This window comes from Ursus americanus, chromosome 29, assembly GCF_024610735.1.
Source record: "Ursus americanus isolate L20-20 chromosome 29, mUrsAme1.1.p, whole genome shotgun sequence".
Lineage (NCBI taxonomy): Eukaryota > Metazoa > Chordata > Mammalia > Carnivora > Ursidae > Ursus > Ursus americanus.
The window spans coordinates 2,916,084-2,938,625 of NC_142155.1; the positions used below are offsets into that span (position 1 = coordinate 2,916,084).

General features: G+C 32.9%; 1 protein-coding gene across 8 annotated transcripts in view; it reads left to right on the forward strand.

Moving 5' to 3' along the window:
• Window positions 1-22,542, forward strand: part of IBTK (inhibitor of Bruton tyrosine kinase) — a 95,186-nt gene that overhangs the window by 27,275 nt on the left and 45,369 nt on the right. For 5 of the 8 annotated variants that reach the window (XM_087856922.1, XM_045804293.2, XM_045804258.2 and 2 more), the window contains exons 9-18: window positions 1,257-1,380; window positions 3,199-3,376; window positions 6,063-6,240; window positions 7,454-8,053; window positions 9,180-9,266; window positions 10,092-10,174; window positions 10,260-10,297; window positions 10,742-10,838; window positions 18,066-18,167; window positions 20,940-21,057. In XM_087856922.1, coding sequence (XP_087713048.1) covers window positions 1,257-1,380; window positions 3,199-3,376; window positions 6,063-6,240; window positions 7,454-8,053; window positions 9,180-9,266; window positions 10,092-10,174; window positions 10,260-10,297; window positions 10,742-10,838; window positions 18,066-18,167; window positions 20,940-21,057 — 1,605 coding nt within the window. The remainder of the gene's footprint in view (window positions 1-1,256; window positions 1,381-3,198; window positions 3,377-6,062; window positions 6,241-7,453; window positions 8,054-9,179; window positions 9,267-10,091; window positions 10,175-10,259; window positions 10,298-10,741; window positions 10,839-18,065; window positions 18,168-20,939; window positions 21,058-22,542) is intronic. The other 3 variants (XM_045804266.2, XM_045804307.2, XM_045804286.2) reach the window with 1 other exon arrangement.

Consider the following 22,542-nt stretch of genomic DNA (forward strand, 5'->3'; position numbering starts at 1 on the left):
AGCAGTTTTTTGTTATGCATTTTTGTGTCATTCCAAAGTATTCAACTTTCCTAAAAAAATATTCTTTTCAGACTAGTATTTTATTAGTTCATTTAATATCTCATTCTATAATTATGGTAATAAATATAAGTGGAGGAATAGATCTTGGAACAAATAAGATGAAATCAAATACCTGGAAGAGTATAGCTCAGTTAGTGGAAGCAATAATGTGCCAGAATTCTAGAGATTAGTCATCTAATTTTTAAATAAGCAGTCAGGGTTTTAAATTGAAATTGGAGTGCAACAGAACGTGCTTTTGCTATTGTAAATGAGATGGTACTTGATAAACAGATACCATCCACAAAATAAGCTGAAATAAGCTAATGAGCAGAGAGTGTCAACCATCAGTTTGTCACAATTCAGCTTCTGCGTAACAATTGGAAGGGTCTCAGGTGTAGGTCATATTTTAGTTTTAGAAACGTGAAAATGTGAACATAAGTGTTTCTTAGAACTGGCAGACTAGGCTTTTTATCTGAGCATGAGGTGATTTGTGGGATGTTAGGTTTTGTTATTGATTAACATTTACAGAACTTGCCCTGATAACATTAAATTACATAAATGTAAGTTATATCCAGGTTTTAAATAAGAAATTTTTTTGTTATAGATTGTTATCTTGAAAACTAAAAATCTTTTAATGCAGGCAAAATATCTGAAAGGGAGGACAATGATTGGAGTAGCAATAGGCAGGTTTCACACCGTGTTATAGGCATATCACATGTATAGATATAATGAAATGGCTGGTGGATGAGTTATTAAATTAGTAATATTACTGATGATTTTCCTGATAGCTGTAGTAGTTTAGGGTTGCCCATATTTGAAATTAAGGATTTCTATTTCATTTTGAGGTTTAAAGTTTTTCTTGTCTGTTAATATGCAAAATATACACTTAAGAGCTTTTAGTCTTCATCACTTATTTCAAGTAGAGTAAACATGTGCATTCTCAAGTGGGGCTTTAGGTGTCGAAAGTGTGTATACATATGGGTAGAGGCATTTGGGAGGAAAGGACTTGCTGTAAAATAAATGGCGATTGTATAGGGAAAACTTACAGAAGGAGGGAACTAAGGTTACCACAGGCCAAATCATCTTACTTCACCTTTCATAATAATCACCCTAGATTATTGTTTGATTAGTCATTTCTTTAAAATTGAGCATGTGGGAAAAAAAATTGGGCATGTGTATTTTAGAGAACATATTAATGAATTTTCTTTTTTACCTAGACAACTGAACTTGAAAAAAGTTCTTGTTTCTGGGGGGCGAATGGAGTACAAGGTTGATCCTGAAAATTTGAAAGAAAATGGAGGTCAAAAAATTTGCATTCTTGCAATGGATGGAGCTGGAAGGGTGAGTGTATATTTATGCCAAAGTGTATTAAAGTAATTTTGTTCTGAGTTGATAGCTATGAGGGACCTGATAATGTGAACATGTATTACTATGATAATGATGATTCCTGTTGACTTTGTTTCTCTACTTATTTTTGACATCCAGTACTAATTAGTATGGAGCTGGTATTTCAAAGAAAGTTTGATGACATTTAACTCATGTTACACAGTACAGCTTCATTAAACTGTAGTTTAAAATTTCATTTTCTGTGCTTAAAATGGAAATAAGTAAGGAATTTTGATGGATTATTTGGTATGTATACTGAGTACTGATGAAGATATTGAATTGCATAGACAGATATTTTATATAACTGCTCCTTAAAAAAATTAAAAGCTAAACAGGCGATATTAAAAATTCGATGCATAAGTAATTAGAAAATTTTTCCCAGATTTAATTTTAAGCAAATGTACACATAATGTATATTTTTAGAGATTATAGCTGTCATATATAAAAGATAATACATTCCTAGATCACTATAGGAAGAATCTCTAATCTCTTTCCATTTAAGTGGAGTTCAGTTTTAGTTCCCTATGCAAACATATCAATACATTTCTCTAATGAAATTGTTAAATTAAAAATATATTATACATAGTAACACAAAGAATTTTACACCATAGCTGGAAAAACAGATTGCCTTCTGCTGTTTGCTTATCAAATAGAAACATACAATGAGAATGTTTTCTGAGGTTTATAAAGTGCTATAAAATTTGACATTTTGGAAATTGAACAATTAATCGTAAAGCTCCACCTACTGGTACTTAATAGGTATAAATCTGTAGTCGGTCATTTTAATTAGGGAACTGTATTAGAATTAGACCTCTAATTTTGTACTAATGGAAGCAGTGGCATGGGATTACATAAAATAGTGGATATAAAAAACATTTGACTCTAGGATGTTGTTTCATTTATATTAATATGGATCTAGTTTATATCTCTGGATTGTTACTTTCTGGAAAATTAGAATCTTATTATGAAAACCGATCTCTGAAGCAATCGATCAGTATAGTCTTTTTTTTTTTTTTTAACACATAACTTCTGAGTGACCTTGGCAGATACCATTTTGTGTTTTAGTTTTCTTAAATTTGAGGGGAATTGAACTTTTAAGAATCAGCAGTATTAATTTTTCAAATGAAATCTTTCTTGGAATGCAAATATATGAAGCAGACAAGAGTTACTATTCTGGATAAAGCTGGATTGGGAATCTCAACACCATACCTCTCATTATTCTGTCCATCCCTGAGCAGCAGTTCTAAGTCATTTCTCAGGAATACTAAGGTTTGCAGAACCCTTTGGAAGCCATTGAACTCTATTATGATTTTTCTGTTAAGATTTTGTTTTAGTTGTATAATTGGGTTACTCATACATCTCCTTTTTTTCTTGAGAGTTGAAGTTTGGATTTTCAATAGGGTGATTTTCATTCTTGCAAACAGATGGTACTACAACCAAGTCTGATAACTAAGTTTTAGCTTTTATATTTTTTTCTCTAGCATTGTAGCAGATCGGTATGTGAAAAACAAGTAGTACTGAATATTACTTCTTAAGAGGAGTGTCTTTGAAATATTTTTAATGCTTCATGTTTGCTTGATGTACTTTTTCTGAAAGATAGAGTTCTTTAAAAAATAAATTGATTTTTATAGTAATCTTTTTCTGTGAAAGAATGAACATGGAAACATATTAATCAAAGCTTTTGTTTTAGAGATATTATCTCTTGATTTCAGTTTTTGGTTTTCCGATGCTGTATGGGAATATATATTCCAATGTAATTTGGGTTTATTTTAGGTATTTTGCTGGAGATCAGTCAGCAGTTCTCTGAAGCAGTGTCGATGGGCCTATCCACGCCAGGTCTTCATTTCTGACATTGCTTTAAATAGAAAAGACATTTTATTTGTCACACAAGATGGAGAAGGATTTAGAGGGAAATGGTTTGAAGAAAAAAAAAAGAATTCTGAAAAGAAAGGTCAGTTCATATATATGAATAGTGCATAAAGTACCTTTCAGTTGACCTTTAATTTCACAAGTATTTATCATTAGGTTTGACAAGTGTTATTAGGTTTTACCCTTAAGTCTCCTCTTTTGATTTTGGTTTGTGTGTGTGCAGGTAAACAATGAATTCAATTCACTTAAATCTGGTTTTCCATTGTTTATCTGTCTCAATATCCTGAGGTCATGATGCATACCTATCAGTAACAGTAGGTCACTATTTGGCTCTAGGGCCAGGGAAGTGTAAAGTTTAAAGAAAAAACTTCCCAGATGCTTTTGAACCATCTTCCAAGCTCCATTTTTTTCTCTTCTTCCCTAAATTGAGAATTGAGTGGCTTATACTATATATATATATTTTTTTTTTTTTTACCCACTTGTATATATAAAATTAAAGTTGTTAAAAGGTACATTTCATGGCTTAAAGGGAAATTATGGGAAGAATAAAGTTTTTATATTGAGAATTTTAAAAAATAAAAGTAGTTATATTAAACAGTTGTTGAATAGAGATAAGTTTTATTTCATTACTTGATGAATAAAGGATAGCTTTAAATTAAGATGCCATCATTGAGAATAGAAGTTATTCATATATAGTTCAGTCTTAATTTTACCAGATTATAAATTTATAAATTCTTGGATTGCTTGCATTGTTTTTTAACTTAGGTTACCAACTTTTTTCTTTCATCCATAATTATTACCTGTTGATTTTTCTTCTGGAAAAACTAGAATTCATTTACCTCTTCACAGTTCATTGACCCCACCCTAACCATACTCAAACGGACTACTGCAAAAAAATGTTTCCTTATTTGTACTGTTATTTCTTTTTATCTGTTCTTAACTGATTATCAGAATGATCTTTTAAGATCTGATTCTAATATTCCTGTGTTTAAAACTCTTTAATGGTTTTCTCACTTCCTAAACATTGTTCTGAAAGCTCCTGCTCTGACCCTTGTCTATGTCTCTTGTCTCTGAACGCCCTGTCATTTACCACTCACCAGTCACGTTGACCTTCAGGTTTTCAATTTTGTTCAGTAGTCCCAGGGCTTTTTCTAATTTTTCACATCTCAGCTTTATTTCTACTTCATCAGAGATATTTTCACAGATTCCCTCAATCTAAATTGAAGTACCCTGTTTCACTTTTCATATTCCCTTTGCATTTTCATGATGCAAGTCATTTTTACTTGTTTTTATGTATTTATCTTTGTGATTAACTTTTCTAATGCTTACCTCCTATCAGACTTTAAGATGACAAGGACCTTAACTGTTTCACTGTATCCTTAGCATTCAAAATATTTCCTGACACATAGTAGTCCCTTATTAAGTCATCTGTTGAATGAATAAATCAGTTATTGTATGCTAAAACATATATAAGGAACATTTATAATTATTCAGAAAATTAAAAACATATACTTCAAAATCATAAAGCCACAGTTAAGTGAGTAGCGATTTGCTGTACTTCTTTTTTTTCTTATAGATTAGACAAGTCTGTAAACATTTAAAATTGATTTGCTATGTGTCAGATATAGGGCTACACTTTATTGATAACAACATATATGTAAGATGGGCCCCTATTTTCAGACATTGATAAGTTTGTAAGGACAATAGACATATATATATATATATATATATAACTCTTTACAGTTTACAAATACTAATATGCATATGTTAGGTTTTTTGAGAGCGTAGAAATTGCAATAATTGCATGTTTGGGGAAGATTAGCAAAGCCCCATAAGACTGAAATATAGTGAATTTGAGAGAGTAACCAAAATGCAGCTTTGATCTCTAAATGTTGGAAGTCTTGGAATTGTATCTTAGTCATATTTAGTGGTCTAAAACTGAATTCATGATCTCATGCTCCCACGTTTGCTTTTTAATGTTTTCTATCTAAGTAAATGGTTATCTTTGACATCTCACATCCCCCCACCTCTATCTCCTATCAGTCACCAAGTTTTGTCACTCTGTCTCAAGTCTTTCTGAAATCTTTCCACTTTCCTCCACTTAATTGCTACAACTTCAGTGTAATTTGTTCTTTTTTGGACTCTTATTAGTTTCCTAAATGATATCTTTGTCATTATTTTTAGTTATTTTCAACATTCTTCCTATTGCAGCCAGAATCATTTCTTTGCATGCACATTTCATACTTTTGTTTCATAGCCTTCATCTGACTTGTAATGATATAATCATTTGTTTAAATGTCTGTCTTCTCTGCTAGATTGTGTACTCCGAGATGGTAGGGACATACCTATCTTGTTCACTACCGTATCATTAGGGACAGACTGAGGATCACTGTAATACTTGGAAACAAGTGAACATGCAAAGAAATTATGAAAATGCTAAGTTTACATATTTTTAATGCAAGCTGAGGAATTTTAGAAGCCAGATTTGCTTTTTAGAAAGATAACTTTTGTTGCAATGTGAAAGATGTTTTTGTTGAAAGGGATAAAACCATGGATAATTGAGAATTGAATAACCAAAATTTCCTGTACAATACCTGTACATAGGGGGCAAATTATGTTTGAGAGAGAGGATATAGTTCTTCAAAAGGACTTATTATATATGAAAGATATTTCCATATTTTTAATTGTTTTTCTATTTTCTTTACTCCTAAACCATTTTAAGAGTTTCAGTAAAGCCTCCATTAATGGGAGTTTATTTTTCTTTTTAGCAGAGATTTTATCAAATCTTCATAATTCCTCATCAGATGTGTCTTGTGTCTCTGATATAAATAGTGTATATGAAAGAATTCGACTTGAGAAACTTACTTTTGCCCATAGAGCTGTTAGCGTCAGCACAGATCCAAGTGGATGCAACTTTGCAATCCTGCAGTCAGATCCTAAAACAAGGTACACTTGTATATATTAAATTTCATTTTTAGAAGGAATAATCCCTGGGTTTTCTTTTTTTTTCAGTAGCTTCTAGAGCAAATTTAATTGAAATGCTTTTGCTAAGACTTGTAGAGGCTTTAGACATAAAATCATGTTACCTGGATAACTCAAAGGTGGAATTTGTTATAGTGGGAGTGATAAGTGTTTCTCTTAGTTTGTAAACTGATATTTATTGAAAATATTGAAGATATATGTGTATATGCACAAATTTTATATCTTAGTACTTTATGATGTATTCTAGGTTCTCAGATTCTGAGAAATATAAATATTAAATAGTTTGCAAAAATTTCTAACACTTGAATATGATAATTAACAAAAGAAGAGGTAGTATAGAGTGATCTGTAGGGTAGGTAATCTCAGTGCAAATCTTTTCTAAGTCACAGTAGTAGAGAGATGACAGGTTAAGATAAATATCAAGGGTTCTACTGGAAAGAAGTCCTAGAAGTAGGGTGACCATCCGTACTGGTTAGCCTAGGTCTATCCATATTTAGCACCAAAACTCTCATTTCCTGGGAAAGCTCTCAATCCAGAGCAGACCAGGAGGATTGTTTCCCCTACCTGGAAGGGTGAAATGTGGATTGGGAAGGTGTGATAACCATCTTACAGTACTGAAAGAACCAGGGTTATGGACTGATTGTATGTCTGTATGTGTATTTATCTTTATCTTTACTTTCTGAGTTTCTCACCTATTCTGAATTTGACTTGAAGTATTTGCTCAGTTCTTTGTATATTTGGTTTTCTTCAGTTAAAATGAAAGGATACAAAAGGTTGAGAACTGTATTCTTTTTTGGATGTTTTTATTTTTGTAATCATTTGTGTTTAGTTATAGTCATTTAAAAAATTTCTATGAAATGGTCATTTGAATTTATATTCTGGTGTTTCCTTATAGAAATCGAAAACACTGCTTTCAAAGGAAAACTTAAGTCTTGTCATTTTAGTTCAGGAGAAAAATATAAAAAGGAATAAATACATTTTAAAGTGTGATACAGTATCTAAGACTTCGCAATATTCTTATATTTTAGGAAATGCCAGATTTAAAATCTTACAAGTTTAATAACTAAAAAAGAAATTGTACTCTAAAAAAGAAATTGTACTTTAAAAAGAGAATTGATTAGGGATGCTTTTTTCTTCTTTTTCTTGAAAGTAAAAATGATTTTTGTTTCATTTCTAGCCTTTATGAAATTCCATCCGTATCCTCATCATCCTTTTTTGAAGAGTTTGGCAAACTCTTAAGGGAAACAGATGAAACGGACAGCATACATGACGTGACATTTCAAGTTGGCAATAGAATTTTCCCTGCACATAAATATATTTTGGCAGCGCATTCTGACTTTTTTCAGAAATTGTTTCTTTCAGATGGGACCTCTTTTGACTTTACAGATGTTTACCGGAAAGATGAAGATTCTGCAGGGTGCCATCTCTTTGTGGTAGAGAAGGTTCATCCTGACTTGTTTGAGTACCTTTTACAATTTATATACACAGATACTTGTGACTTTTTAATTCATGGCTTCACACCAAGAATAAACTTAAACAAAAAGCCAGAAGAATATCAGGGCACTATGAATTCTCGTTCAAATAAAATGAATTGCCATGAAGATAATCAGAAGTCAGCATTTGAAGTTTACAGAAGTAATCAAGCTCATACAGTTAATGAAAAGCAGAAAAGCAAACCAAAATCTTCCAATAAAGGGAAAAGTAATGGGGAAGATGATCCTGTAAGAATGTTGCAAAATGTTGCAAAGAAATTTGGTTTCAGTAATTTGAGTAGTAGGTATGGCTCCTTCTTAATATCTATTCTTGAACCTCATTATGTCCTCTTAAAAATTCTTATCTTTTTCTTTGCTACTCTTCTTCTCCCCTCCCTCCGCTCCATCCCTCACCTTCCTTTTTGGATATGTTTTTTTCTCCATTCTGTGCTAAAACTATCTCTGTAGGACTCCCTGGATTAAAACTGTGTAGGCTTTTAGTGGGTTTGAACTCTCTATGGTGTTTGTGTAACAGGGATCTGGAATGGTAGGCAGTGTGGTATACTGGAAAGAGTACTGTCTTTGGAGTTAGACCTATATATATGTATTCCTCTTAGCTCTACTATGACTAGCTGGGGCAGACTTCTTAGTTTCTTTGAAATTCAGGTTCTTTATATATATACAAAAGGGGAGGGAGAATAGTGATCGCAAATTGTTGGTGTAGTTCTGTCATATAGCACATGTAAAGTGCCTAAGACAGCTTTGTCATATAAATCAGATTCTTTGAAATTCTCTTTTTTTAAGGTATGTATATCGCTTGTGGCACTACAACCTAATGTGTGGGGCCGGAGCAAAGGAGGAGCATGTATCAGGTTTCCTATTTAAAAACACTGAAGGGCTTTGTGCTATGGCTTTCATATGTTTTTTGTCAGTAACTATATTTAATGTGCTGTTGACCCTTGAAAAACATGGGTTTGAACTGTGCAGATCCACTTGTTTTAAAACTTTCTATGATAAATTCAGTACAGTACTGTAAATGTATTTTCTCTTCTTTATGATTTTCTTAACATTTTCTTTGGCTTCCTTTATTGTAAAAACACAATATATAATGCATATAACATATAAAGTATAAACATACAAATCTACTGTTTATGTTATTGGGAAGGCTTCCAGTCAATAGTGGGGTATTAAGTTTTGGGGGAGTCAAAATTATATGCAAATTTAAGCTCTGGGGCAGGAGGTGTAATGGTGACTCTGACTCCTGCATTGTTCAAGGATCAACTGTACTTCTTTATCACAGAGTAGAGTTTGTTGAGATACTTTTCTAGGCGATATAAATTGTATAATTATGTTCATATGTAAGGTAATTTGTTGGATTTCTGTTGTTTGTTTTGGTCCATCAACTGTTAATTTTTATCTGTTCTTGAATAGGCTAGATGGAGTTAAATTTGAAAATGGAAAAATCAATGTTATTGAGAAGAAAACTGGTAATAAATCAAAGCTAAATCAGAAAAAATGGTAAGTTAGGAAATGAAGATAAACTTTTCATCTCTAGATTTTGAGACCTAAGTATGATAACAGAGCTCTTATTAACACATGAAGCAAAATACATGAGTAGATACCCTTTTATCTTTACTGGTCTTCATTTCTAGAAATGTTGGATAGATGTTGAGGTAAATGGATAAAATATTAACTGCTCAATAAGACATTGAAACAGTTCATTTTTAAATTTTCTAATGAAAAAAAAATTTTTTATTTTTCCTTGTCCAAATTTTGTATTTTTCAATATACAGGAAATGATATTAACCCAAAACCGAACTAATTATGCCTCTTCATCATTATGATGATGATTTCCTTTAGTATAAACTTTTTCAGTAATAAATATACTATTCTAAATATGTGATTAAAAGTTTTTGTTTTTAGGTATTTGTGTTTTGTAGGGTAAAAGTTTTGGAGAAAGAGAAACTGGAGAGATCTAGACTGTGCTTTAGCAAATAGGTTGAAAAAGAAGTGAATTAAAGACCTTTGACTGTGATGTCACTTACTATCAACATTATTAAATACCTGGTCTGTAACGCAAAAGGAAAATTAGAAGACTTTTTGAATATTTATCTGTATTCAGTTCCCTTTAAATATTATCTTTATTGTAAGGCCCTTACTATCTTTCCTCAAGTGGAAGGAGATGAAGTACTTTATTTGTATGTATACCCTCAAGTTTTTTGTTCTCTGCTATCTTCAATTAAGAGAAAATCAACTTAAGCCAAATCCTATAATAAATTTTCTGTTCGCTAAATATGTAAAAAACTCACTCTTACTTCAATTAAAAAAAATTTTTTTTTCCAGTTCATTTCTGTGTGATGTGACCATGAAATCAATGGACGGAAAGGAATTTCCTTGTCATAAGTGTGTTCTTTGTGCTAGACTTGGTAGGTATACTTTTTGTTAGTTGTTGATTTATTTGTTTTAGTATTGTTTCACTGTTTTAATGAATTGTACTTTTTCTTTTCCCAGAATATTTTCATAGTATGCTGAGTAGCTCATGGATTGAGGTAAGATTTAAGTTGAAGCCACGTGGCTGGTAATCACACTTCTTTTTATTTTGGGGAAATTACATACGAAAGAAATTTAGAATGGGAACCTGATATTTTAACTCAGTTTTACTTTTGTTTTAAACTTTATGCTGAAGCCTGCTGGAAAATAGCAACATTTAGAATTAAAAATTGTTACAGAAAAGCTTCTTAGGTCAGAATTTCCCCTTTATTATTTGGACATATGTTTGGAATACCACCAGTGTGATTGGTTTTTGCTTCAGTTTTTCTTGACTCTCCATGTTACAAGGCATTTTAAAATTAAATGTATGTCATTTTAGATTTGTGTTTTATATATGTTACGTTCTTTTGCATTTGATGTGATTCCTATTCAGAGTTTTCTGTTCCAGTCAGAGTGCAGTTTTTTGTAGTTTAAAATTAATTATTTTACTTTATTTTTTTCAGGCTTCCACTTGTACAGCTCTGGAAATGCCAATACATTCTGACATACTGAAAGTTATTTTGGACTACCTCTATACTGACGAAGCTGTGGTGATAAAAGGTATTAATAAGAGGACATTTTAGATATTTAAGATGTAATTGAGTAATGGCAAAATCAACATGAATCTTAACTTCTACTCTTTAATTGAAATAAGCCATCAACAGAGGCTTAATTTAGAATCAGCAATAGGGATGTTTACTAATATTAAAGGAGTAGAAAAGAAAATTCTCAATACCTATGTGAAAATGAACTCTGTAAGGATTATATATAATGGTTGAGATTAGATTTAACAGTTTCATACCCAGCTACTTCTATGATTGAGATGAGGAACTGACAGTAGGGAATAGTTTTGACAAATAATTTATAAAAGTTTTTTCTTGTTTGTTTTCCCCCTTGTCATAATATCTCTGAAGTAAAATAAACAGACTAAGAATTGAATCAAAATTTATGGAGAGATTGCATTTATATGCTTTTTCAAGTAATACACCAATGCTTTAGTTACAAAGTGTCTTCAGTCAGGCATGGTGGACTATTGTGTTTACTTGTATGTGTATACCACATTTTTTTTATCCATTCATCCATCAGTGGATGTTTAGGCTGTTCCATATCCTCACTGTTGTTAATTATGCTTCAGTGAACATGGGAGTGCAGATATGTCTTCAAGATCGTGATCTCAATTCCTTTGCTTAAATATCCAGAAGTGGGATTGCTATATCATATGGTAGTTCTTATTTAATTTTTGGAGGAACCTCCATACTGTTGTCCATAGTGGCTGTATCATTCTACACTCCTACCAACAGTGGACAGGAGTGTTCCCTTTTCTGCACATCCTTGCCAACACTTGTTATCTTTTGTTTTATTAATAGCCATTCTGACAGGTGTAAGGTGATATCTCATTGTGGTATTGATTTGCATTTTCCTGATAATTAGTGACATTGAGCACCTTTTCATGTACCTGTTGGCCATTTGTATATCTTTTCTGGAGAAATGTCTATTGAGCTCTTTTACCCATTTTTTAGTTATTTTCTTTGCTATTGAGTTGTAGGAATTCCTTATATATTTTGGATATTAATCCCTTATCAAATGTGGTTTGCAGATATTTTCTCCCATTCTGAAGGTTGCCTTTTCATTGTGTTGATCGTTTCCCTTTGCTTTGCCCCACATGAAACTACAAAGTTTCATGTAATTCCACTTGCTTATTTTTGCTTTTGTCGCATGTCGTTTTGATGTCATATTCAAAAAATCATTGGCAAGACTAGAATCTTTTACCCTGTTTTCTTCTAGGAGTTTTACAGTTTCAGGTCTTTTGTTTACATCTTTAATCCATTTTGAGTTGATGTTAGTCTATAGCGTAGGTCCCGTTTCATATTGTTGTCATGTGGATGTTCAGTTTTCCTAGCACTCTTTATTGAAGAGTGCTATTTTGTATTCTTTATATCCTTGTTGAGGATTAATTGACTGTAAAATGAGGGTTTATTTCTGGGCTCTCTGTTCTCTTCCATTGGCATATATGTCTGCTTTTTATGGCAATAAATTAATATTTGATTACTGTAGATTTGTAACATAATTTGAAGTCAGGAAGTGTGATGTTTCTAGCCTTGTTCTTTCTCAAGATTACTGTGGCTATTCAGGATTTTTGTGGTTCCATATACATTTTAGGATTATTTTTTCTATCTCTGTGTAAGATGCCATTGGAATTTTGATAGGATTTTATTGAATCTGTAGATTGTTTTGGGTAGAGTGGACATTTTAACAGTATTCTTTCAGTCCATGAACATGGGATATCTTTCCATTTATTTTCATCTTCAATTTCTTTCATCAGTGTTTTATAGTTTTCAGAATACAGATCTTTTATCTCCTTGGTTAAATTTATTCCTTAGTGTTTTATTATTTTTAATACAATTGTGAAAGAGATGTTTTCTTAATTACTTTTTTGGATAGTTCATTGTGTATAGAAAAGCAACTGATTTTTGTGTTGATTTTGTATCTTGCAACTTTACTGAATTTGTTTATTACTTCTAATAGATTTTTGATGGTGCATTTAGGGTTTTCTAACTATAAGATTTTGTCATCTGCAGAGATAGTTGTACTTCTTCCTTTTCTATTTGGATGACGCTTATTTATTTATTTATTTATTTATTTATTTATTTATTGCTTCATTACTCTTGCTAAGACTTCCAGTACTATGTTGGAATAGGAATGGCATGAGTGGGCATCCTTTTCTTGTTCCTGATCTTAGACAAATAGCTTTCAGGTTTTTATTGTTGAATATGGTGTTAGTTGTGGACTTGTCATAGATGGACTTTATTATATTGAGGTACATTCCTTCGCTGCTTAATTTGTTGAAAGTTTTTTTTATCATGAATGGATATGAATTTTGTCTTATGCATTTTCTGCATGTACTGAAATGATCATATGATTTTTGTTCTTTATTCTGTTAAGATAGTATCACATTTGTTGATATGCATGTATTGAACCATCCTTGCATCCAGGCATAAATCCCACTTGATCATGGTGTATGATCTTTTTAACATGCTATTGAATTTGGTTTATTAGTATTTTATTAAGCATTTTTGCAGGTATGTTCCATCAGGGATATTGTACTATGATTTTCTTTTCTGGTAGTGTCCTTGACTCCTTTTGGTATCAGAATAATCCTGGCCTCATAAAATAAGTTTGGAAGTGTTCCCTCTTCTTCAGTTTTTGTTTTTGTTTTTGGACAAGTTTGAGAAGAATTGGTGTTAATTCTTCTTTAGATGTTTGGTAGAATTCATCCATGAAGCCATCTGGTCAAGGGCTTTTCTTTTTTGGGAGATTTTTGAGTATTGATTCAGTGTCCTTACTCTGTTATTGGTCTATTCAAATTTTCTGTTTCTTCATGATTCAGTCTTAGTAGATCATGTTTCTAGGAATTAATCTATTTCTTCTAGGTTATCCAATTTGTCAGCTTACTGTTTTTGATAGTAGTCTCTTATAATTTGCATTTCTGTGATATCGCTTGTAATGTCTCCTCTCATTTAGAATTTTATTTTGGGGGGGATCTTTTTTCTTAATCTGCGTAAGGGTTTGTTAATTTTATCTTTTCAAACAACTAACTCTTAGTTTTGTTGATCTTTTTTGTTTTTCTAGTGTCTCTAGCTCATATGTGTCTGCTCAATTTTTTTTTTAACATTTTATTTGAGAGAGACAAAGAGAGCACGAGTTAGGAGTGGGACAAGGGAGAGGGACAAGCAGACTCCCTGCTGAGCGCAGAGACCAGTGCTGGCTTCAGTCTCAGGACCTGGAGATCATGACCTGAGCCAAAGTCAGACGCTTCACCAACTGAGCCACCCAGGTGCCCCTCTGCTCAGTCTTTACTATTTTCTTCCTTCTGCTGACTTTAGGTTTTGTTTCTTCTTTTTGTAGTTCCTTGTTGTATAAAAACCCTCAATTGTTCTTTTGAGATATTCCTTTTTTGTTAAAGCATTTATCAGTATTAACTTCCTTGTTAGAAGTTCTTCTGCTGCATCCCATTAGTTTTGGTGTATTGTATTTCCATTTTTCATTTGTCTCAAGATATTTTTTGCTTTCTCTTTGATTTCTCCTTTGACTTACTGTGTTAATTTCCACATATTTACACATTTCCCTATTTTCCTCCTGTTACTCTAGTTTCGTGCCACTGTAGTTGGAGAAGATACTTGGTATCATTTAGTCTTCTTAAATTGTTAAGACTTGTTTTGTGGCCTCATATATGATCCACCCTGAAGAATGTTTTATTTGTGTTGAGAAGAATATATATTTTGCTGTTGTGAATGGAATGTTCCATATATATGTGTTAGGTTCATTTGGTGTGTAGTTGGTCAAGTCTGATGTTTCCTGGTTGATTTTCTGTCTCTATGGTCTGTCTGTATTTGAACATGAATATCCATATTCAAGTTCTCTTATTACTGTACTGATGACTATTTCTATTTTATGTATTTAGGTGCTTCAATGTTGTATGTTTATTATATGTATATGTACAACTGTTATATCCTATTGATGTATTGACCCCTTTATTATAATGACCTCTTTTTCTCTTCTGTTTCTGACTTGAAGCCTATTTTGTCTGATAGAAGTGTAGCCACTCCAGCTCTCCTTCTGTTACCATTTGCATGGAATATTTTTTTCTGTCCTTTTACTTTCAGGCTATGTGTGTTCTTAAAGGGAAAATGAGTCTCTTGTAGGCAGGATATAGTTGAATCTTGTTTCTTTATCCATAGCCACTTTGTCTTCTGATTAGAGAATTTAATCCATTTAAGGTAATTATTGATAGGTAAGGACTTAATGCCATTTTGTCAGTTTTCTGACTTTCGTAGTTCCTTCTTTCTCTCTTATTGCCTTCCTTTGTGATTGAATGATGTTTTGGTAGTGATATGCTTTGATTCCTTTCTCTAAATCTTTTGTGTATCTACTGTTGGTTTTTCCTTTGTGGTTATCATGAAGCTTACATATAACATATATAACAGTGTGCAGGTAACAGTCTATTTTGAACTAATCACAACTTAATTTCCATTGTATACAAAACCTCCACATTTTACTTCTCCCCACTCTGCCATTATTTCTTAAAATATTTATGCCTTTTATTTTCCCATGCAACTCGAATATGTATCTTGATATGCTATATGGTGTTCCATAGGTCTCTTATGCCCTGTTAATTTGTAGTCATTGTTTTTTTTTTTTTCCTGTTCTTCAGATTGGATAGTTTCAATTGACCTATAATTTCTGTCTCTTCATTGATGTTCTTGATTTCAGGAGACATTATCCACATACTTTTCTGTTTATTTTTTAGACATAATTTCCTTTAATTCTTTGGACATATTTAAAATAGCTGATTTAAACTCTAATAGTTCAGCATCTTGGCTTCCTCAGGCTTCCTTTTAGTTGCTTTTTTCCTATATATGGGCCATACTTACATGTTTTTTTGCATCTTTCATAATTTTTCATATATTTTAAACAATATGTGGTAACTCTTGAAATCAGATTCTCCTCCTTCCCCAGGGTTTATTGTTTGTGTTTGTTCATTGACTTTTCTGAACTAATTAATTCTGTAAAATCTCTGTTCTTTGTCTTGTGTGACCACTAAAGTTCTGCTGGGTTAGCTTAGTGGTCAGCTAATAATTAGAAATTTCCTTAAATGCCTAAAACCAATAAATTCCCAGCCTTTGCCACGGAGGTCCTTGTATATGTTGGGGCATGCCTTCATTTCTCAGGTGGGCAATTTATGACCCTGCTTTAGCTCTTACTGCCTGCTTTAGCAGAGCCTCACATCCAGCCAAAGGTAAAACTTTAGGGCCTTAAGTTTTTCCTTGGCGTGTATATAATTGTCTATATGTGTGTGACCTTCTAGATTCACAGCAGTGTGTTGAACTTTTCAGAACCCCCTGTGGACATCCGTGTTAGTTAACTGGAACTGCCATAACAAAATACCATGGATCAGGGGGCTTGAGGAACAGAAATTCATTTTTTCATAGTTCTGGAGGTTAGAAGTCCCAGATTAGGCTTTGGCAAGGTTGATTTCTGGTGAGGACTTTCTTCTTGGCTTATACATGGGTGCCTTCTTGTTATGTCCTCACATGGCCTTTTCTCTATGCATGTGTGTGTATGTTTGTGTGTTTGGGGGGGGAGGGAAGGAAATAGATAACTCTTTGATATCTCTTTTCGTAGGAGGACCCTAATCCTATTGGACCAGGGCTCTACTCTTATAACTTCATTTATCCTTAATTCCTGAGAGGCCCCATCTCCAAATACAGCCGCACTGGAAATTAGGACTTCAACATGTGAATTTTCAGGGAACACAAACATCCAGTTGTAACATCTCTTTTCCTACCTTTTTTATTTTTATTTTTTTTAACTTTTTTTTAAAGATTTTATTTGATACAGCACAAGCAGGGGGAGTGGCAGGCAGAGGGAGAGAAAGAAATAGGCTCCCCACTGAGCAGGGAGCCCAAAGTGGGGCTCAGGCTCAGGACCCCGAGATCATGACCTGAACCAAAGGCAGACGCTTAACGGACTGAGCCACCCAGGTGCTGCCTACCTTTTCTTAAAAAAAAAACAAAAACACTTCTTTGATCTGCTTGTCTTTTGCTCCATCTGTTATCATCGTCTCAGCTTCAATGTTAAACAATTGCTACTGATTGTTTTTAATAAATGCCCTAAGGGAAGAGGCTGTTTAGACCAGTAAAGCTTTGGGTCAGGTCAAAATAAAGACAAGCCCTGCGAGGGGGATTTCCAGGGAACTGCCAAGCATGTCAAATAATGACAGTTCTTTGATAGTGTTGCCTCATAACTCTTGTGCCTCCTTCAGTGGCTGTAGTTGTTTCCACTGTGATTGCAGAGTTATTGGTTTTCAAGACTATTGCGGAGGAGGGGAGAGGAGGATTTAAATAGAAAAAGCTACAGTGTTGAGTCGCTCACTGTTTTCTACCAAGATTCAGCCATTTTTCTTGAGTCAGCACTCCCCAGATTATTGCAAGCCTTTGGCTAATTTCTCAAATTCTGAAAAAGTTGATTTTGACAGTTTTCTTAGTATCTTCATTGCTTTTGTGGAGAAGAGGAATTCTGGAAGTAGTCCTTAGTTTGCCATTCAGTGACTTCACCTCCTTGTTAAAAATGGTTTTTCTACATTTTTTCTTCTTAGTCTTTTTTTCCTTCCTGTTGTGGTTTTGTTTTTGTATTTATGTTGTTATTCTGGCAGTATGTCAGGGTGATTGCTCAAGGCCATTAGTAGTACTCAGGACTGAGGTTATTTTAAATTAAGGAACTCTTGCAGTTTAAAAAGAAAATATGTACTCTTAGGCTTCTTTATTTAAAACAAAAATGATTAAGCATTATTCACCCCTCTCTCTCACTCTCTCTCTCTATGTGTATATATTTGTTCTTAACATATGTATATGTATTTAACATATACCTACATAATAATTTTGATGCTAAGATTTGAATTTCCCCTCTATGTATTAGATTGAGAAATGTTTAATATCTGGGAAATTTTAAGTAGGTCAGGCATACTAGTAGCCTTCTAGACTAAAAAGATCAATTCCGGTTGCCCATTTTATGTCCTAATGTGAACCAGGGCATTTTGGTGTGTTTCTTTCCAGTCTTATACTTAAAAGGTAGAAAATTCTCTCATTATTACTATTTATCATAATTGCCATTGCAATATTCCAAAAATAGTCATAATCCTCTTCTTTGTGTCTTAATTACTTGGAACTTTTTTCATAGGTATAATGTTTACAAAGTAATAATTTTGCTTGTTTTCTTTTTTTTTTTTAGAATCTCAAAATGTGGATTTTGTTTGTAGTGTTCTTGTGGTGGCTGATCAGCTTCTTATAACTCGATTGAAAGGGATTTGTGAAGTAGCATTAACTGAGAAACGTGAGTATTTTTGAATTTGAATATTACTATGTTTTCAGGTTGATACAGGATTATTCACTGACTTTATGATTCCATTTGTGGTAAAATGCACCATTATTTTTTTGAATCATGAAAAATGTTAAAACATTTGAACTATTTTGTGTCATTGTAAGCACATTATTTCAGAGTGTTAATATGTGAAAATATGTATATAATTGAAATATGTTAAGTTTTTTGAAATGTTGTGAAGCATTGAATAATGAAGATGATAGGAAATTTATTTTGAAATTTCAAGAACTTTTTTCCTTTTGCCCTGGTCTTGACTATATGTCTGTGTTTAGCTACCTGTTACTTACTATTTGCTGGAATTTTTACATAATTGTCTCATTTATGTATTTTATCAAAACACATCTCTTGTCTCTTAAACTCTTATTTTTTTTTTTTAAAGATTTTATTTATTTATTCGACAGAGATAGAGACAGCCAGCGAGAGAGGGAACACAAGCAGGGGCAGTGGGAGAGGAAGAAGCAGGCTCATAGCGGAGGATCCTGATGTGGGGCTCGATCCCGTAACGCCGGGATCACACCCTGAGCCGAAGGCATACGCTTAACCGCTGTGCCACCCAGGCGCCCCTTAAACTCTTATTTCTTTCTCTGTTCATTATTTCACTTAATGAATGCTTCATTATATCAGTTAATCGCATTGCTGTCTTTTGAACATTCAACTTTTGAAACCCAAAGCTGTTCGTTGTGTTTTGTTTTTTACATCCAAATTCTTTCAGTTGCCAGAACAGATGTATCTTAACTATATTTATTGACCACATTTTCCCCACCTTTTTATTCTGTCACTGTGCTAGTTGAGGTCACTGATATCCATCCCTTCTGTGTAGTGTCACAAGTAATCTTTTAAGTCCTCTGTATCTCTACTTCTTTTTTTTTTTTTTTTAATCTTTCTGGTGGAAGTAATTATTGTCTTCCTCTCTTTAGGTATTTTTAATTGCTTACTCTAAGATAAAGGTTAGGTTTTCTTAGCCTGATATAAAAGATTCTGATTTTATCATTGTTCATTTTCATTGTCACATTGCCACTTTAGGAAGTATGAAGGAATTTCCTGTCAGAATTTTCTAATTTGTACTTGCTGATAGTTTGTCTTGGCTCTAGTGTCTTACTTACTTTTCTTGAGCTTTATGGAATATCTTCTCCTTGGTTATCAAAAAAGAACAACAGTTAAGCTAGAAAATGGAAATGTTTGTTGCATCCTTTATTTTAATAATATAACAGGAATAAAGTATACATATTGGAGATATTTTCAGCTATTCAGTTGAGTTTCCTGGCATTGCTTGGGTATTGTTTTTTGGCCCATGCTGCACAACTGTCCTATAAATGAATATCTTGATCATCCTAGAACCCAGCAAGAGCAGGGTTCGACAAAGTCTGGTCTCCTAGTATTGGGCAGTCCTTGTTCCCAACTGAACAGCTCTAAAATTTTTGTATGATCCATTTTTGTGAAGTGGGAGACTTTGGGTTCATAATTAGTTGAAACTTTAGGTTTGGATAGGAACGGGACAAAGACCATTATTTACTGCAGTTATACTTTTTGACAGAGTTACAAGGAAGAAAGAAAAACAAATGTGGAGTGAGCCAGGTATAGAAAACAGTTGTGGGGGCGCCTGGGTGGCACAGCGGTTAAAGCGTCTGCCTTCGGCTCAGGGCGTGATCCCGGCGTTATGGGATCGAGCCCCACATCAGGCTCCTCCACTGTGAGCCTGCTTCTTCCTCTCCCACTACCCCTGCTTGTATTCCCTCTCTCGCTGGCTGTCTCTATATCTGTCAAATAAATAAATAAAATCTTTAAAAAAAAAAAAAAGAAAACAGTTGTGTTCCTCTGTTGGTTAGAACTCACAGTAAATAACGAATAGAGGGGTTTGGGAAGCCAAAGTTATAGCTAGGTAGGTAGAATATTCTGAGATGGTCTCTAGCAAAATAGGACACATCAGATATAAATTTACTAGGATAGTAATAAAATCCAGAATCTTTCATACAGTATGGCAGATTGTGCACTGGCATGAATAATAATACAGTGATATCTAAATGTAATTATTTTCCAAATATATAGTGTATGTTTATGTAAATACACCCACATAAATTCTGATGGATTACTCAATGTAAATATGTTATAGACTGATGTAATCAGATTCTCTTAGTCGTTTTTAAAAATTACCCTTAACGTTACCCTTGACTTTTTTAAAATTTATTTTTTATTTTTAAACATATTTTATTTTTTAATTTTTGAAGTAATCTTTCTGCCCAACATGGGGCTCAAACCCGCCCCAAGATCAAGAGTTGCAGGCTCTACTGACTGAGCCAGTCAGGCGCCCCTAGTTTCTCTTAGTCTTAAGATCTTTTTAGTTTTATAGAAGAGAAAATAACTATTCTATGCTATATAAATGAAAAAGAAAGTTGTTTATCGATGGAAGTTAAAACTATTCTAAAAATGTTAGGTGGAAGATTGTCAATTCTTACATGTTTGCTTTTAGGTGACACTGTAACACATCATCTGTATTTTCTTTTGGTATGCTTATTTCTCCTCATAAGCAATCATTTAAAATTACTTTGGCACACTGGGATGGAAAATAGCATTCTGAATTTGCCTTAGTATAAGTTATTTTGGCAAAAAACTACTTTCAGTTTTCCTTGTTCTTAATGTTCAAACCTGACAACTTTAAAAATAAGTATGTTGTATTTGCTATAGGGACATGGCTTTCATCTCATTTTGAGTATCTTTTCTTTGTAGTTACCCTTAAGAATGCTGCTATGGTACTGGAATTTGCAGCAATGTATAATGCTGAGCAATTGAAACTGTCTTGTTTACAGTTTATAGGACTGAATATGGCTGCTTTACTTGAAGCAAGGTAGGTTGGGTGCATATATTATATGACTGTTGCAAAAGCAATTATATATAATAGCAGATATGTTAGTAATTTAAAAAGGCATAATGATAAATTACAGCTTTGTAGAAAATAAAAATGTAAGGGGATTGAGTCATTCCATCAGTGTTTGAGTGCCTAATAAATGCCAGCCACTGCTAAAATAGAACAGTGAACAAAACAGACAATATCCTTGCCCTCAATGGAGAGCTTCCATTCCTGTTGGAAATTTGTGGGAAAATATTATTACAAGTAAATTTATACATATGCATATCTCTTTGCTTGTCTAGGCTCATTTACAACTATGTAATTGTTACCTTGGCTTTTAGAAACTATATACAGCACATAATTATTTTACATGTAAGCATGTGAAAAATTTGTTACTGGTTGATTTCTTTTTCTCTTTGGATATTTCTTAATTCATATTGCTTCTTTAGTCAGACTTAGACTGCAGCAGATGGCCTGAAAAATTTAGTTGGTTTAGTTTGTTGTAAGCTGGTATGAATATTCAAGTCTTTATGTTGAAATCAATGAGTAATGAAATGATTCTTTGAAAAATGACACATTTTATATAAAAAAAATCGGCTAAATATATACACCCTATTTTATAAACTAGTATTTCATATTATTGATGTTTATGTGGATTGAAAAAATTTGATAAATGCTAATAATTTAGGAGTTGTAGGTATTTTAGAAGTAGAGGGATCTTGGAAATTTCATCCCATTGTTTTCAACCATCTTAGTGGCATTGTTTAATGAAATAAATTTACAGATTTATTTTTTAATATAAGGTCAAATTTTTATTACTATAAAGTCATTGGTGAGAAAAATGAGTGTTTTGGTGAATACGAGGAAGCTTTAGATGAGACTTCTTCATGTCACTTGGTTTGAAACTTCAGTATCATTTTTTTCTGTATTTTGTTTTAGTCATAATAATGGCAACTAATACTATGTGCCAGGGAGCATTCTAAAGGTGTTATGCAGATCTCAGTTATTTTCATGGAAACTTTCTGATAGTAGATTCTGTTTATATCATCATATTACAGATGACAAAGCCCAGGAACCCTTTTTTTTTTTTTTTTTTTTTGTCCAAGGAATAAAAGTTTGATCCATATAATTTATTATAAAGGTAACAGATTTTGATATCTCACCTTTCAAAGTCGGGATAATCTTTAATGAAACTAATTCTAGAATGTGATTGAAATAAAAGTGTTCTGATTTTTAGAGGTGAATCACTAACATTCTTAATAGTACTTTTGGCAATATAATGCTTTGTTATTTTATGAAAATGCTTTTCAAATGCAAATTAATGTTATGGAATATTAGACACTGTGATTTTATTTCATTTTCATTTTTTAAAAGATTTTATTTACTTGAGAGAGAGAGAGTGCACACAAGTGGTGAGGAGGAGCAGAGGGAGAGGGAGAAGCCGACTCCCCACTGATCAGGGCGCCTGACGTGGGGCTCGAT